Genomic DNA, 18,303 nt, shown 5'->3' on the forward strand with positions numbered 1-18,303 from the left:
ATTATTTTCCAATAAATCACTCAGTATGAAGGAAACATCATCAACAGATCAACTGAAGAAAACCAAGAGTGGGAAGCAATCAAAACTGTATTTTCAATGGCAGAAACACACAAAAAGGAAAAGCTTAAAAAAAGAAGGTATAGCTGATTTATGCATAAAAGTTGATTTATGTATAGGAGTGACTTGCTTATCAAGTTTTAAGCATTAATACTCCAAATAGAGAGTTAACATACCTCTAACTTAAAAAGATCATGTTTGGCTCCAGGGACAACGTACTAAACTGCTTCTAGGTAATTCTTTACTGCTGTCCTAATACAAGCTCAATTTAGTCCCTAACAGTCACTGTGGACTGGTTTGACTGTTTATGTTTGCTGTGGAAAAAACCAAACAACGCAAACTCATAACATTGCCTTGAAAACAGGATTTGCTGTTTTCAACCATAGAGACCAGCAATAGTAACATACATTATATCCTCTGCAGCGACCCAGAATGCTTTACAAACTGCCTTTCAGAACCATTCATTCCTTATAAAACACAGACTGAGTGAAATACAGCAGCTTCTTCCAAAGAAAATACAGAAATATATCTAGGCTAGAGCAAATAAAGAACAGCATTTCCACCTCTGGTGAAACACTAATTGAGAGGCAACACCCAGCTAACTATTGTTACCGTTATGTTTCTTGGATGAAAACTGATGTAGTCTTGGCCAGAAGATAACATTTCCAGTAACTGGAAACCCAGAGTGCTCCAGAGCACAAGACTGGCATAAGTCCAAAGTGGCAGCTCACAAAAGCATCGCCATTACTTTGAAGAGCATTGCCTGGCAGCGCTCTTCGGTAGGCTGACAGCAGCAGCACCTTGCCTACCCCACGCAAGCTCCATAGAAAAGTACACTAGAAGTCAGCAAACTAGGCTGGACAGCCCACGGAGAACACACTGCACCATCAGCGACACTTTGAACAAGAAGGACGCCCAACAGGGCACTGTAAACATCAGAAAAACACATTTCACCACCAGCATGTAAACAACAGTAACTTTTTAAACCCGCTCTTATTCACGTCAGAAAGTTACAAGGAAATTTGCAAGTCAGCCCTCTAATCGCCCCAGTACTTTACCTAAATAGATCAAGCCAAATCCTCCCTGGCCGATCTGACTGCCCAGTCTCCAGCCTTTCCCTTCGGTGTCTTTCAGGATCATGTCTCTTGGGAGAGGAACTGGCAGCTTGCCTCTGCCGCGATCCTTAGGCGGCATCGCACCTTCAGGGGGGAAAAATGAGAGCAGGTTGACTTTTGTCAGAAGAAACAATATCCCTCGATGTCCTCTGCCCAACAGGCACAGAGCTGGGGGCCAGCTCCCCGCGGCCTCCCCGGGCGATCCGCCTCAGGGCGGCGGCCGGGCGCCGGGAGGCTCTCCCCGGCTTCAGGGCCGAAAGGCCTTTCAAGTTGAGCGGCAGGCCGGGGCGACTCACTCGCAGCGGCCTCCCCCCAACGGCCGACGGGACGGGGGCTGTAAGCGGCCCGCCCTCGGCCCCACCGCCCGCTTCCCCCACACCCACCTCCGCGGGACCCCCGCGGCCTCCCCCCGGCGCCGGCCGCAAACTTCCCAGCGGGGAACTTCCCCCAGGCCGGGCCCAGGCGGCGAGCGCCCGCCCGCAGCAGGAGGAGGCGGGCTGCCGTCCTCCCGCGGGAAACCCCGGGGCAGGGAAGGGCCGGGACGCCCGCTCCGCCCGCCCCGCTCCCCTCAGCGAGGCGGGGCCCGGCCCGCGCGCGCGGCGGGGCGGGGGAAGGTGTCGCGCTCCTCCCTCAGGCGCGCGCGGTTTCCCGCTTCCCCTCAGCCCGCCGGCCGCTCGCGCAGCGCTGCCTCCTGAGGCGCGGGCGCTTCGCTTCGGGGGGAAAGGGAGAAGTTGGGCGGCGCGCCTGACCCTGCCTGAGCCCCAGTCGCTTCGACTCTCCCTCTTTTTAAGCTGCACTTAGCAAGTAAGGAATTTACTTTTTCTTAAAGTGCTTTGGGGCATATAGAAGTAGTGCATCAGACTGTTCCCTGCCTGAGGAGGAAAAAAAGAAATCTTAGCTCACAGGGATTCGGAGGGCACAGGAAGGACTTCAGGAGCTGTCATGAGCTGTCATGGTGCCACGCCTCAGGCCGCTTCATTTTTACCTTAGGATCTTCCAGGCATAGGTCAAGGATCACTTCTACACACAGAAACACAGATACTCACCTAAAACCAGCCTGCAAAACCTCCTCCATTCACCCCAGGTGAGATGACAGAGGCCCACGCTCCTGGAGTGTTGGGAGCCATCAGCAGCCCCACGGCACAGCGGGAAGAGGCAATGGCCACCCCACAGGCTGGTCAGCCATTGCTCCAGGCAGGTAGAGGTCAGATGCAGCTGACCCAGGAGCAGACCAGCCCCATCACTACCAGCAGCTTGCGAGTTGGTACTAAGGGCGCAATGAGGTGGGTTTTTTACTCCCCAAGCTCACAGGGCATACCTCTGATCACAAGCCACCATCTTGTGCAATCTTTGCTTTATTATGGGGTCCACCCACCTAGCCAGCACACTACACCTAGATAGAGCTCACCGGGGACCACCACATCTTCCAAGCAATGACTACAAGTCCTTTTACAAGAAAAGGTTCAAGAATAATCAAAATCTAGAACATCTTCAGCACATAGTTTGCAAGTGAACTTCAAAGCAGTAACACAGATTATGACTGCAGGGTATATATTGCCATCAGTAGAGTAGGCCTTAACATAAACAACCCTTTCTGCTTCATCAGTCTTGCAGGCTTTAGGGTTTTACAGTTACTGAAAGGACCAGCTAAAGAATTGCCAGTAGAAAGCTAAACCATAAAGCAAACAAATTCAAGATTTCCATAAAGCATTTCATAGGGTTTCTCCCCTTTGCAACAACTGTCAAAACAGGCTGTAGGAGGGTGGTGTTGGGGTTGGTTGGTTTGTTTTTTCAGAACAAACAAAATCACAGATGCCTAGTGCTGCATCAAAGAAACCATTACCACTCACTGGAGAGATCTAGCACCTTAATTCACAGAGACCATTTGGGCAATGGTCTCAGGAGATCTGTCACTTGGGATGAGAGCCGCCATTCTGCCATGGGTGAAGGGTTTTTTCAGAAGAAAGTTGTCTTCAAATAGTTGCCTAGGAATCAGAGAACCAGCCTCTGTTTAAAGAGAAAGCTGTTTTGCTCAACTCTTGCAAAGAAGTATTCACATAATTAAACTGAAACTAAAGCATGTGTTAGAGAGCTTTGCTGCTTCTGAGCTATCTTTCCCTGCCCCCAAAAGTACAATGTCAGGATAAGAAAGTGACACAAATCAGATGAGTTTTGCATGTGTCTTCTAGACATCTAGCAAATACCAGTGACAGCATTAGCTTGCTAGAAGACACCTACATTTTTATATAGTTTAAGGTTTGGGTTTTTTTAGTAGAAACAGGAGAAAACCCCATAACAAATTAAAACACTCAAAATTCTTAGAAGTTGTGTGGGAAAAAAACAGATTAATTATGAATTAATAGCAAGATACATGATCCTGAAGAAATAAAACTGATTAGATATTCTTATTTTTATTTTATTTTTAAGTACCCAAGAACTGGAGTTGATTTCCCTTTTGTTCCCACTAAACCATTGAGAATAACATCAGGAAGTTAGTGGAATGCATTGATCTAATGAAGGGTTGGGGTTCAATGCAAAGCTTTACAGTTTAGAAATATAAGTTGTTTTGAGCTTATTTAGTGGTTTTTATTCATGACCAAGGATAAGATCACAAAAAGAAAACAAGTTCATGTAGTTCTGAGGAATAATGAAGTCATCAGAAAAGACTATTTAAAAGTAGTCATTATACACTAATAGCAAAACTAAAAGTAGAAATAGATACACAAGGGTCTATTTCATTGTTAATGAAGACAGCAGCATAATGCAATCTGTTACTGTTTTTGAAAACTTAAATCAGGCTGCATAACATCCCTTTGACTCACACAACACAGATACCTACACAGGTAGCTGAGGTTTAAGGTCTTCAGTTTTTAAATGGAAGTTTCCTTGCACTACTAAAAGAAAAGAAATTGCAAGTTAACAGCTTCAACTCCATCCAAATCCAAGAGTATCTGAAGTCTTAGCCATCTTTAATATCATACAGCTCTTTCACAACTTGTGAAGTTTAACATTAGCACATAGTATAAAAAGGTTTAAAACATATACCCTACAAGTCACAGAAAATAGTTGTGGGTTTGTTGGAGTTTTTTTTAGTGAGAAAATAGATTTAAGGTTAAAGATTCTGAAACTTCTATAATTCTCATTACAAGATCTATAAAAAACCCTAAAGACAAATGCACAGGAAGGTAATAGAGACTAATAATATCACTCAGACAAAAAAAAAAGATTTACTAAAAAAAAGTTTCCTGTACATAGTAGGCTACTCCTGAAAAGTGAGTTTGTTTGTCACTTAAATCCAGATGTTTATTAATAAACAACCATAACTAATAGGCTCACAAAACATATACATAAACATCATTACTAATTTTTCATATAATTGTATATTAGACAAGGCAAAGCAAAAAATAAACAGGTATAGTCTTTTAAAAATTAACAAAGATTTTACCTGAGAAAAACTCTAATCAGATTAGAACTCGATACTGGGGCCTTTTTGCCCTATAAATAGCACATCACTGTGCTTTGTGGGTGGGACTAAAAAAACTTCTTTTCCTGTTGGGCTGAACTAGAGACAGGGCTCTTTTTTTTTCTGCTTATCATCAGCTAATTAGCAACCCTCCCAAGAAACATGAGCTTCATTTAGTCAGGTTAAAGCTTCCATTGCCTCTTCACAGTTGCTTCAAATCAGTAGTTTGGGGATGTGATGTAAGGGGGATGAATGGCCAAAATAATTATAGATATGAGGGTGGGTTTTTTGTTTGTTTGTTTTCTTTCAGGAAAGCCTAATTACGATGGAAGCAATTTCCCTTCAAGGTGATACAGCCACCATTACTGCCAAATTCAAGAATCTTTATAGGAGAAAGGTGTGTATACTAATAAGAGTAAAAATATACAAATCCTGCCAGCATGCAACTGAAAATACTACCAAATTACTGTTATTTTACTTCCTAATGGCACATTGCTGCGAACAGCTGAGGGCCACAGGCCCTTCTCATGAAGAATCTATCCCTCATGCCGCTCAGGTGGGCATTTTCTTGTTACTCAGAATTACATATTAGAAGTGGTGGAAGAGACTCTGTTTGAATGTTTGGTTTAGGGCTCCTGGTGTTTTCAGGGTTTTAGTCGTTTGTTTTGCTTGCTATACACTTACTGGTACATAACATGGGGAAACATGAGCTTCTCTGCAGAGCTGGTACAGGTATGGCTACTGTCATATTACTGAAGAAGAAAATGGTGGTGTTATATTTTTTAGGTTATTCTGTGATCATTGATAATACTCTGGGCTGGCTGTTCTGCAAGATAAATACAATGATCTAGTTTTGGGGTGAAGATATGAGTGTGGATAGTGGATCAAAGTTACACACCCAAGTAACTTCTGAATGTATGGTTTTGCTATTTAGCTGTCTATTCAGGTGTTTGGTGCTCTCTAATAGCTGGCCTTTTGGATTTGTAGGTGACCAAGAGGTGCTTTGAAAGTTGGAAGTAAGCCTGTAAGCTACAAACTTTGGAAGTTTTATCCTGATCTGTAGCTCAGAAGCAGCATGCTACTCCTAATCCTCTTTCCAGAATAAGTTCTAGAGGGTGACAAAAAGCTACACTGTGTTGTCATGGGCTGCATTTAAAAAGTGCTTTCTTCAAGTATTTAATAACACAGCAAGCTATTTTTATTTCTGTCCTGAGGCTGTATTTGTTTTTGTCTTTGCTTTAAAGCACTGTACATTAACCATTTCATCCATTTTCCATTTATTTCAATCCTTTTTTCTTCTCCTTGCTCAAACCTAAGCTTGAGTATAAAAGATTTCAGTAAATTATATTAAATCTTGCAGGATCACATACCCAAAGCCCCTTAAATTTACCATAGTAGGTGAGCAACTTGTAACTTCTCTCACTGTTGCATTGTGATGCTTTTGTGGTATTTAACACTGACATTTTAGCACTTCCACATTTAATTCCCCCACTCTACTCCAGATCTCCTTGTTGCTTAAAATATCATGGCTAAATTTACACTAGAGATGTAACATCTCTGTATTAAGACCACTGACAACAAGGCATCAAGTTTCAGACTGCTTCCCAGTTTCTGCTGAGAAATCTATTTGTGTTCGTGCGTCTGTGCAGAGTCCCATGCGCTTGCCGTGCTTATTCAGTTGTCACTGTGCTCACTGCTGGTTTCTTAGAACTTTTAAAGTAATTACTTTTTGCAGTATCAAGGGATCTCCAACAACCAGGGGGCATGTTGCTCAACTCAGTCATTGTCTGGGTGCATTGACACCCATTTTAAAGACTCTTGACTCTATTTTCTGTGACTGGCCCCATGATTGAGATCACATAATTACAATAATTAGGAAGCTCACCTCAGGATATTATCAGAGCAACCCACCCAAACCTAAGTCCATATGGTTTGAAATAGCTAATGAGTCAGTTAATGTGCTATGTCCAGGAGTAATGGACACTCAATATGGATGGCATGAAGACATAATTTACCAACTTCCTGACTGATTAAGGTTTTCCACATAGACAGTTCTTGTATTTTGCATCTCACAATAAGTTCAAAGTATTAAAGGCTTTTACGTGTTAAACAGAGCAGAAGAAAACAGCTGAGACTTTTAAAAGGCAGGCAAGAAATTAGCCCCCTCTTTAAAGAAAGTACATTGGAGATCTTAGAACTTTCATCTTAAATATAATACTGCAAACAAATTATTTTAAAAGCTCTATTAAAGTACAGGAGATGACAATGGCAATAGGTGACATTTGCTTTAATGCCATGTAGCCCAAGTGAATGAATTACTCCCACGCTGTCGTTTTACCAGAAAATCAATTCCTTCTATAGGGGCTGCTTTAGCCTCTGTAACTTGCCTACCCAGTCTCCCTTCAACACTTGCCTTACTACTGATACAAGAGAAATGTGTAATCAGTTCTACATCCGGAACTAACTAGAATAGGGAATTAATACAACGAGGTCAAACCTTCTGGGAACAAAAGCACCAAAAGCCCTGAAACAGGGAAGAAGTGATGTCTGTTTTTTGAATGAGCTATGGAATCTGTCTGTCCAGTCAGGGTCAGGATTCCTCTCTCCAAGTCTGTTCCTGCTCTTGCATCATCTCCATGGCTGTTGGGGAGAGATGTTACTCCCAGTTCCTATCACTATAACTGAAAAGACGGTCAGACCTTGGGTGTGTTCCTTATCTCTTCTCGTATGTCAGAGGTTTTGCTGCTCGTGCCTTTAGAAAGCAATTATTTATGAGCATTGAAGAAAGTGGTTTTTTAGCCATGTTTAGTTACTTTCAGAAATTTGCAAAGAGATAATACAAGTTTATTGTTGTTGTCGGAATGGATTGTATTGGCAGGGAGAGCAGAATGTCTAGTGGTTAGAGTGGAGAAGGGGATCAGAAATTATTCTCCTTATAGGAATAATTCCAGGAATCCTAATCCTGGCTGTGCTACTGACTGACCTTACAAGAATAATTTCATATCTGTTTCATTTCATCCCCCTGAAGTAGTCTGGGTGGCTTGTTTTAGGGCACTGAGATTCTCAGGTGAGAGTTACTGTGTATGTATTATTGCAATGGCTATTATCTGATGGTGAACGTTAGCCCTACCTTATCATGGGACATGTGATGCATTAGAACTGGTTTCCCACATAGGCAGCTTGAATGTATGTTCTTCTTTCTGTCATTGTTTCAAGCGGTTTTTATTCAAGCTTCTCCCCTCCAAAACCAAACATATATGGAACACAGAAAATTTGCATGAAGTTAAAGTTGTCACAGCCTTGCAAAGAAAGTAAGTACGTTTGCCTCCACTGGTATTCTCGTGCATTTTGTCCTAGGCATAAAAGTAAAGACACGCTGGTCCAAAAAGCAGGAGGAAGGTTGCTAATCTTCTGTAACAGGTTATTACTTAGACACCAGGCCTTTTCAAAGGATATATAGGAATGCAAATGAAGGAATTACAGGAATATTAGCAGTCGCACGCCAGTGTTCTTGGTTTACAGGAAGCGGTGACTTTTTATTTTTCCATACAGCAGTGTATGTGAAAAGGTTTAGAGAAACAAAATGGAATTTGGCAAAGAAGATTTGTGGAGAAGGTGCATATACTCATTTAAGTCTTTTCACTTCTGAGATTATTTGCATAAAGTTGTTTGAGAAGGGAAACTCGTCTGTCATAGCGTTCATTATTCACATATCAATGCTACTTTTAAAATATAAACTTAATTATGATGATGAGATATATTAAATATGACTCATTTTACTGCAAGATTGATTTTTTTCCTGACCTCGGAATAAATATTGATCTTCATGATCTTTAAATGTAGTGCAAAGTTCGTTATATTAATGGTATATTAATAGAAACTAGCCCTGACCATGCAATATTAATAAATTTGCATTGTTATTTCTCAGATCCCATCCAGAAGGAAAGAGGCAGGGTGCCGATGCCTTCTTTCCCAGGAGAAATCAGAAAGCTGTTGATTTTAATGACTCTTCAGGCTGCTTTCAATTTGTTGTTGTGCTTTGTTTTTTTGGGTTTTTTAATTAAAAACAGGGGTGAAGTGGCAAATAGATTGTATAATACGTCTAATAAGATAGCGATGTGTCGCTTTTCCAGCATGCCCAGGAACGCAAAGCGCTGTCCCTAGCTGAGAGTGCTCCACTACCCATTGCCATGCAGTCAATTTCATGAGCAGAACCATAGTTGTGAGAGGAGACCAATGGCATAATTTGGTGGTTTTGTATTCAGTATCTGGTGCTCTGATTTCTCCAATAGTCATGCCAGTAATTCCCTTAACAGCTGAGTTAAAAAAGCAGTTAGCTTATTCAAGTGAGGCTTTGCCCTGCTTGTATGACTTTTTTCTTTCTCCTTCTTTTTTGCATTTATAGTGACTTGAAAATCCAGGCTTAGAACTGTTCTAATGGTTGGCTGAACCAAGACACATCTGTTGTTAAATATTTCTCATAGAGTAATTGTATGTAACTTTGAAGTCTGCTCTATAAAGAGCAGGGATAAGAGATCATGCATTGAAATAACTTTTAAATAATACTGTATAGTTTCTAAAGGTCCTGAGAAAACAGTGCCCACTTAGATAGAGGAAGAATACTTCTATGCCTTTTATAAATGCTGTTTTGTGAGCAGTCTTTCTGTTTAATACATGTTTTGAGTGTTTTGTGTCAGGTGACATAAGTCAAGAGGGAAGATGACAACTTCGATTGATTGCACAGTTTACAGACAGCAAGGAAAATAGATGTGTCTAGTGTGACATATTACTATACAGAAAATACTTACAATTAAGACAGGGAAGTGATTTGAGCAACTAAAAAACTGGTAGCCTGACTTCAACAGTTTGCAGCTTTAGAACTAATTTTGAAAGAAAGAATAATAACAGTGCATGATGATAAATGGAAAAATGGAATAAAATGCAGTATTGCTTTGCACCATGCCAAACTAACTTGCTATCTATCTTTGCTAAGGTAACTGCTTTGCTAGACAAGAGAAGTGTGATAGAACCAATTCATTTGGACTTCAGCAAGGCATTTAATACAGAATTGCATGGGAAATTATTAATTAAGCTGGAGAATGTGTGAGTAAGTGCAAAAGGTGTAAAACAGTGGAGAAATGGGCAAGAATTAATAAACTGAATGGGGATATTGTGAATGACAAAGAGGTTATGAGTTTCCTAAGGATCCACCTCAGGACCTGTTCAATTCAGTATTACCAATTTCATGAGCAGCAACAGCAAAATAGAAATGTCCTCATACAGTTTACTGATGAATATGAAGTTGTGAGGCACTGGAGTGTAAGAGAAACAGAACAGAATTTCATAATACAAAATTTGAGACTATGCTTTTTAAGACTGCTGTTTTGGAGGAAAAAGAGGATAAACACAGAATGACCATGGGCTGGTAATGTGACTTAAGAAGTCTGAAGAAAAGTCAGGCCTGATTCTAGGTTGTATCAGATCAAGTAGTTTTATTATTACATTCAGAATACATATTTGGTAGTCTTTCATTGAGAATTCATGTTTACTGTCCTGCATATTCCTTAAGTGTTAAATCATGAATGTTATTTCTAAAACAGTGCAATGATCATACTCAGTTCTGCTGTGGAAAGCAGAGCTAGATCATGACTCTGCATTGAGTTGGAAGAGGACCTCTTCTGCTGGAAATCAGTTCTTGTAAGAAACAGATTTGAAAAGAAGTTGTAAAGAAATTTCTTTCCAGAGGTTGCGTAAGCAAAATTTTACAGTTTTTCAGATGTTAGGTGTGTTGAGGAGTAGGAACACACAAGCTCCTTTGCATAAACAGTAAAGTGGTAGGGAATTAATTAACTTGATAGATGAATTAGGAGCTGGGCAGAGGACAGAAAGGGGATGTTTGTTTTGTACCTTGAGAAATAACATCAGAAATACCGTGAAAGGTAATAGTGAGGCTGAGGGTAACGTAATGTGAAATATTTTAGGATATGCAGGGCTAGATTTAGGAATCAACCTATCCTATTTCTCTACTTCTTGATGATATTGAAAACCTATTGGGTATACTTTCACCCCTTGCACAGGAAAAAAGATGAAAACTGCTGAGTTTTGAGATAATTTTGGGTTTTCCCCATGGGATTTTCTAGAAAAAGTAGAGATTTCCACTCATTTAAGCACCATTATTAGTTTGGTGCTTCCAAAGTATAGCGATACAATAATGGTTATGCACTATTCAAGTAAATTAGGACAATGGCATTTAAGTAGTATTTCAGTAACATCCTGGGCTCAGGTTGTCCCAGAAGTTTTCAAGAGAAAATTGGACCTGTTTACTTGTTGGTTTAATATTTTGATGAAAATGTAATTTTTTTGCATTTTTCTGTGCTTTTTAAGAATTAGTAATTACACTTATATATAAGGGATATCAACAGAAACAGCTCATGTATATTACTGTGTACATAATATACTGCATATGGTACTGTTAATTTGTTTGTATGTCTGTCTGCTCTTTGCATATCTGCTTCTGTGTGTGATATTTTATTGGAGCACATACGATTTGAAGAAGCTGATTGCCTGCTGTGATATTTATCCTATATAAATTCTACATTAAATGACAAATTTTAGACCCATCAGAGACAGAAGGCTAAGTCCATCCATTGAATTCCTATTTGTATTATTACTTTCTAATGAATTCTGTACTACAGCAGGTGTCAAATCATATCTGTTGTTTTGCAATCGAGTATGAATAGAAGATGTATTGCTATTGCAAATGAATCTAATATGAATCTAATGAGCAGTAATGAGCAACTGTTTTGTCATTATTGAGGCAACCACTGTGATGCTAATAAACTCTCATTTCTGCTCTTTAGAAAAAAGCACTGACCAGGATTTATAACATGGCCTTAATGTCCCAAAAGCCTGAGGCAAAAGAGAAAAGTGGAACCCCTAAACTGAGCATAATTTAGTCATTTTCTGTGTGGCAGTCCTCTTATTTTCTCTTATTAAACTAAACCTGGTTTAAGTCTTTCAAGCTTTCTTGCATTTCAAAGGAAAAAGATGAAGAATGAGTGTCTATTAAAGGAACATAAAGTTAAGATGGGCCTTCTGCCTTAATTTTCTTTAATGTAAGTACACTAATTCCATACTTCTACACTTGGCAGTGCTTTTGTAATAATAAAGGCAACTATGTGCAACTGTTTTAAAAGCAGTCACTTTAAAAGTAATAGGCCATTAAATCAGTATAGAACTATAATATAGTTTGGGGGAAATATCACAACTGTCTCTTAATTGAAACTTAATTTTTTATTTTTTAATTTATTTTCATCATCTGTGGATCATAAGACTGCCGAATAAACAAAAATACCTTTGACACAATAGCATTAATAGCTTACTACATAACTGATATGTAAACGAGTTCTGACTCCTGTGTGGCTCTGCCTTTTCCAAGTATAAATAATACATAGAACGATACATAAAGCTTTGTAAAAGGGACAGCTGGGTACATGGTACTTACAAGTGGAGCACAGGAAAAGCAGTCAGCACTGCTTTTCTAAAAGCTAAGTATTATACTTCCATCAAAAAATAATGCTTCTGTGTATATAGTCTTCATGGACTCATCTCTGTGCAATAAAGCTAGATGCACTGTAGAGATTCATTTCAGTATTTCATTTGGAGGTTTGAACTATTCTGTGTAGGGTACAGCTGTTTGTTTTACTACAGTACACTCCATACTTGGTTTAACTGCTGAATGGAGACTATATTGCCAATATTTAAGATATTATATAGACACAGCAGTGAAACTGAATTCGTGAGCAAGCCAGGGCATGGGCATTAGGGCAAATTACAGCAGTCATCTCTCAAAGTTGCAAATAGGGCATCAAAGGTTGTACGAAAGCCATAAACTGTTCCTTCCACGCTGGGGCATTAAAAGGACTTTTGGCCCGCTGAGGAGTAGCTTGCAATAGTTCTCATTTACTGACATTTCAAGTCCGTCTTGACGCCTAAGAATGGAGGGGAGCAGGAAGTCAGGGCGCTGCCGGCTTTCTATCAGTTGCTCTGCGAATGCTGTGTTGTTAGCTGGGTAGGCCATTATATTCAGCTTCTCTTTCCATCATCAGTAATACGTGGATCATATTTACTTACCCTTTAGGTATATCACAGGGTTAGTTTTTAGTAACGCTTGATGTGCAGAGTTGAAAAAGGCAATTCAGCTTAAAAGCATCAATATTCTAGAACTCACCAGGAGATACCTTTCTAGATATATTCATATTCACTCCAAAATTCACATACACATAGCTTCAGTCCCTCCAAAAGGAGCCAGTTCTTGTATTCCACAACTGTTCTGTAACACAAACCAAGGCATGACAAGGGGAGACAATCAGGAGCTTTGCCTCAGAAGTGTAACCCTGGTCTGAACTAAAACACTGGTGGAGATGCATCTGTAGTTTAGAACAAAAGGTGAAGCAAGAACAGGTCCAGGTCTCAAGCATTACTATTAAACCACCATCTTTAGACAGGAGAGTCTGCAAGTCGCACGTAATGTTAAAAGGACTTTGGTTATAGAAAGCTTTCATACAAAGTATCTGATTTCTCCATGTGCGTTATGGTGAAATGCACTGTATTAATTTCTTTATCAGGGATTTGATTCCTTAGATGATACCTAAGTTCTTGTGATGCATCACATCTAATGAATGCTTTTAGGTTGCTCATGGAATTAATTGTACCATACATACAAGTTACAGTTTGAAGGTGTAAATTAATATTGTGTAAAAGTTCAAGACTATTTGTATTTCACTTTGGTAACTATAATTTCACAGAATCATAGAATTTAGGCCAAAAAGGACCTAATGTAGAGGTCATCTGGTCCAACGCTAGTACACAAAGCAGGACCAATTCTGAAGTCATATCAATCTTCAAAGTTAAATCAAATTGCTCAGGGACAGACCTTCCCTGTCATTTGAGAGCTGGAAGAGTTTGTTATTGAATGTCTGGCAGTTTTATTACAATTTACATTTTTTCTGATTGCTTTCATCTGCAGTAATAACAGATGTATATTACTGTGGCATCCACAGGCCTTCGTTAGGAGTGGATCTTTCCCATAGCAAACATGGTAGAAATAGAGAGGTAGAAATGGCTATGCTCTGAAATGTAGCTTATGATCACAAGGTAAAAATGTTTTGTGGTAGTAGAAGCCATCTTTCTGTTGCTTTGTACAATGTCTTACAGACAATGTCTGGTATGACTCGGGCTCATCTGTGTGCTATGTGAACAATAAGAACACATGGGGTAAATTTTCCTGTTCATAAACAAATCTATCACAGTGGAAGGCATTCAGCATTTCATTCAACCAAAACTAACAGGATTTTACTGGCTACCTTTAAGAAAAATATGCACAAATACTTATTCAAGTCTATACATGGTAACCTAGCAGTGCATATATTATTATACATCTCATATCCATCAGTCTGAAGTATTTAATTGTTTAATTAATGTGAGTATCATTTACATTTCAGTAGTGGTCCATGGCTCTTTATATTGAGATACCTATAGCCTCTAAAAATGCCGTTTAACCTAATTCTATAATGTCTGTGTTTCAGCATCATTGGGGAAGAGGGGCTCAGGATATTAAGTTATAAATTTGTTGGAGAAACAATGACCTGGTGGTAGCTAATGAATGGATTACAGAATTTTATGTCAGAGGTAGCAAGGGTGAGGGTCTCTTCATCTGACAGTCTTTTTTTTGTGTGTGTGTGCTTATAAATTTTGCTCATATAGAAAGACAAAGTAGTTATTAACTCTGAAACCACCTTGTCATGGAATTGCTGCGTAGTAGAAAGCTGAGCTGAATGTTTCCTTAGACAGTGTCACATGTTCACAGGGTCAGTTTCATTTTGCAGTAAGGAGTCATGCAGCAGCCATTCTCATACTCTCTGGCCGCAGTTCTGGAAGCTCTGGACAATTCTTTGAGGTCTCCCATAGCTTCTGTAGTGCTGAAACAGAGCAGAGTTGTTCCATGCATGAGGCTACAGAGGTCCAAGGGGACTGGAGCAATTCAGTATTCAGAGAGGATTCTGCTCACTTAGAGTCCAAGCGGCAGAAATGTTCCCAAAGACCAGAAGATTAGATGAGAATGGAGAAAAAGTTGGCAGAAAGGGAGCAAAAGAGAGCTCATTCTAGTTTTTACAGCATTATGCATAAATCACAAGAGACTCACACGGCATCATCACTGGTACACAGATTACAAGAATCTCCCTTTGGTGGGGGCGTGAGATGTAGAGCAGATGTTCAAGGCTTTGTGTTGTCCACCTTGCAGCCAATGTTCTGGAGTGGCCTGTGGGTGGAGTGGCTTAGGTAGGAAGGAGATTGCTACTGAAATTTGGGGCAGGCAGGTTTAGGAAGCAGTTGTTGTTTAGACCATCTTTGAATTCTTTAGTTACGCAGGGAACTTTCCAGCAGCACTACCAATGCTGCACAGACTTTGTCATGCTGAGTGTACTGTTTACAAACTGTGTCAAGCCCCGCTTGGAAAATTGCACCAAGAGGATAAAAGCGACTCCAAAATAAAGCATTGTAACTGAAATAACTAGAAATTCAGCCGAGATTACTACAATTTGTCTACTTGTATAAGATAAAACTGCCTTACTGCCTTGTATAAGTGTCTGTCCCTGACATTGTCATTGTATCACTACAGTGACCTGCCATAGTTGAGTGGTTCATCAGATCGAGGCTTTATGGAAAGTAGGTTGTCATGGGAAGGCATTTGATGAAATCCCTTAAGGATATAAATACCACTTGCAGGAATCCAGAGGCATGTCTTTAGGAAAAGAAAAAAGTTTTCCTTCCAAGAATCCTAGTCTTCATATGCTACTACTTTTTAAATAAATAATGAAACATCTGTTTAGCATAACCGTTGACGGCATGTACTAACTTTGTTTTCATACACAGCAAACCTTAGACAACCTTCAGAGGCATCCTTCCCTTTGCTTATGGTTCTCTTCTCTGTTCTGCTGCCTCCTCTGACTAAATGTCAACAACAAATTCATCAAGGGGTCGTTAAGCTTTAATCTATCCCAGTCCATCCCCTTGTTCGCATAGAATAGAATCATAGAATAGAATCATAGAATCATTTAAGTTGGAAAAGACCCTTAAGATTGAGTCCAACCATAAACCTAATTCTGCCAAGTCCACCACTAAACCATGTCCCTAAGCATCTTGTCTACACGTCGTTTAAATACCTCCAGGGATGGTGACACAACTTCTTCCCTGGGCAGCTTGTTCCATTGCTTGATAACCTGTTCAGTGAAGAAATTTTTCCTAATATCCAATCTATGCCTCCCCTGGTGCAACTTGAGGCTGTTTCCTCTTGTCCTATCACTTTTTACCTGGGAAAAGAAACCCACATACACATGGCTCTCTTCTTGTCTCTGTGGGGCTGGAGCAGTGGAAAAAACACACCTTCCATTCTCCGCTATTACACCACTGACTGTGTACACACACAGTAAGTCAGTAAATCTTCTCCATTGTATACTTTCCATCAGTGTGGCTCAGTTCAGCATCTGATGGAGTTAATGCTTGGGGAAGGGGTGCTAGAAACTAGCTGACATCCTAGGAATTCTGGTGAGAGGTTTTGGGAGGCATGTGTCTAAATTTCTGGAAGAGGTGGGGATGAAACATTGTAAGGAAAAAGTAGTAGCTTTCGTTACACAACAATTGTATGCAAAATAGCTTTATAAAGTTATATTGAATTGTATTTGCATTCTTATGAAATCATTACAAACACTACAAGAGCCATGTGTAAACCAGCAGCAGTATCACCATATTGATAGCATCCTGTTCAGATTGAGAAATACAATCTTGCACTTTTTCTCTGTTAAAGAGCTGACCCTACTCTTAAGGAGTGAAGGGCACCTGAATCCAAATGAGAGAGACAATATGCATAAAGAAAATGCCGTTACATGCCCTATTCTAATAGGTGGCAGAAAATCTATAAAGCAGCTCTTTGTAAATTTGTTCACAAGGCATGTGAAAAAGCAATAATGCAGCCAAAGTAAATGTTGCCCATACAGAAAATGTGCCTACGCTCTACTAATGTTATAGAAGGGCTATATATACTGCACAGTACAGTAAGAACATACGTATAAGGAGCACCACAACCAAAAGGTCATGGCCTCCTGGGAATCCTTGCTATCAGCTTTAATCCAACACCGATCCGGGCCTCAAAACCTCTGCAGTGCTGCTAGGCCTCCTTCACAAACTCTGGAACCACAGATTTTAAAGCATACTGTGTGGGGAATGGCTTCCCATTGCATCAACCTTATAATGCATACCTGGCCACAGGCCCTCCTTCCTCTTCCAGGAGGGAAAGATGGCCAGTCACCAAGTATAGATGTCTCAGATGTATGGCTACACCAATGCCTATTGACAAATAGATTATTTTTCTCCGTGGAAAATAGCCAGATTATTTTAAAGAGGCTTGATGACACAAAGCCAAAAAGCTACCAGCCAAAAGTTATGAGATGAAGTTAATGGTCAAGTCACAGGATTGGGAGAGAGGAAGCAAGTCCATACCTCAGCTGTCCAAACCTGGGGTTACTTTAAAATGTCTACAAACCATTTTTGTTTGTCTTGAGTACTGACTCTGTGAAATATGAAGTATGGAAGAGAGCAAAGATTTGCAGATGTCTTGTGAGATGAATTTCTTGCCTACAGGCTATAGAAGTAATCTTTTCTTTCAGAGTGAATCTCTATCAGCTCTTCCATCCTACCAAGTTATGACAGGCCACAGATTTGGCCCCATTGACTAGGTTGGGTGTGGAAATTACGGGGTGAAGTTTTATAGCTTGTGATTGTTTAAACAGATGATCACAGTGACTGTCACAGCCTTCACATGTCTGAAATTTCTAGACCTTTCAACTGTATGCACTGTCAGGCAGAGGTGTACCCACTGGGTATTTGTAACCCTAGTTGCCACTCCTGTTTCATTAAAAGGAAGCTCTGTTTCCCACCTCTGTATAGTTGTTCCTAACTTGAAAATAGATGCCATTATCCAGTGACCTGAACATTTTAGCCATAGCGTATTGTTAATCAGATATATGCATTGTTTCTGGTTTCATTTGTGCTCAGTTGTTTAACATAATTTTGTTATCCAAATAGAAATCAGTTCAGTCTGTTTTACTGCCCTGCAGAAGATACTTGTTCCCTACAATTAGATGAATTGAAATTGCTTAATTTTCACAATACTTTCTTTCTGTTTCTAAGTTCTCAAAGTTTCCCTCAAGCTATCAGTCATCTTGTCATTCTCTAGCTCTCATGTGCTTTGTTCCTTCACTCTATAGTGGAGTTTCACTGTGACTTAAATCTCTTTTTTAATAGCTAAATGCATTTCTAGTTCTTGGGAGGTATTTCTTGTCCCCAGTTCTTCTGTACTATTACAGGCTTATTTTTTGGCAAAAGGAAGAGCAAGATAATTCCAAATGCGCTCTCTCGGCACTACTCTGTATTTCGTGACTCCTCGATACTGCGATGCTTTTGTATTTGTCTGATGCAAGGCTTTAATTTCATCAGTGTTCTTATGCAGGCTTCCTGATTAAATAAGAGTGTATGCTTGGTAACTGCCCAGATCACCTTTGATCTGCTTTAAGAACGGCCTCTCTAGAGGGTCTTAGTAATACTGAGCAA

The 18,303-nt window shown here is 40.0% G+C and overlaps 1 protein-coding gene across 3 annotated transcripts in view; it reads right to left on the minus strand.

Moving 5' to 3' along the window:
• Nucleotides 1-1,585, minus strand: part of VRK2 (VRK serine/threonine kinase 2) — a 46,343-nt gene extending 44,758 nt beyond the window's left edge. For all 3 annotated transcript variants that reach the window (XM_059828471.1, XM_059828473.1, XM_059828472.1), the window contains exons 1-2: nucleotides 1,556-1,585; nucleotides 1,116-1,256 (exon numbers count right to left, since the gene is read on the minus strand). In XM_059828471.1, the coding sequence (XP_059684454.1) occupies nucleotides 1,116-1,251 (136 nt within the window). In that variant the 5' untranslated portion in view covers nucleotides 1,252-1,256; nucleotides 1,556-1,585. The remainder of the gene's footprint in view (nucleotides 1-1,115; nucleotides 1,257-1,555) is intronic.
• Between the last annotated feature and the right edge of the window lie 16,718 nt (nucleotides 1,586-18,303).

This window comes from Gavia stellata, chromosome 23, assembly GCF_030936135.1.
Source record: "Gavia stellata isolate bGavSte3 chromosome 23, bGavSte3.hap2, whole genome shotgun sequence".
NCBI classification, from domain to species: Eukaryota; Metazoa; Chordata; class Aves; order Gaviiformes; family Gaviidae; genus Gavia; species Gavia stellata.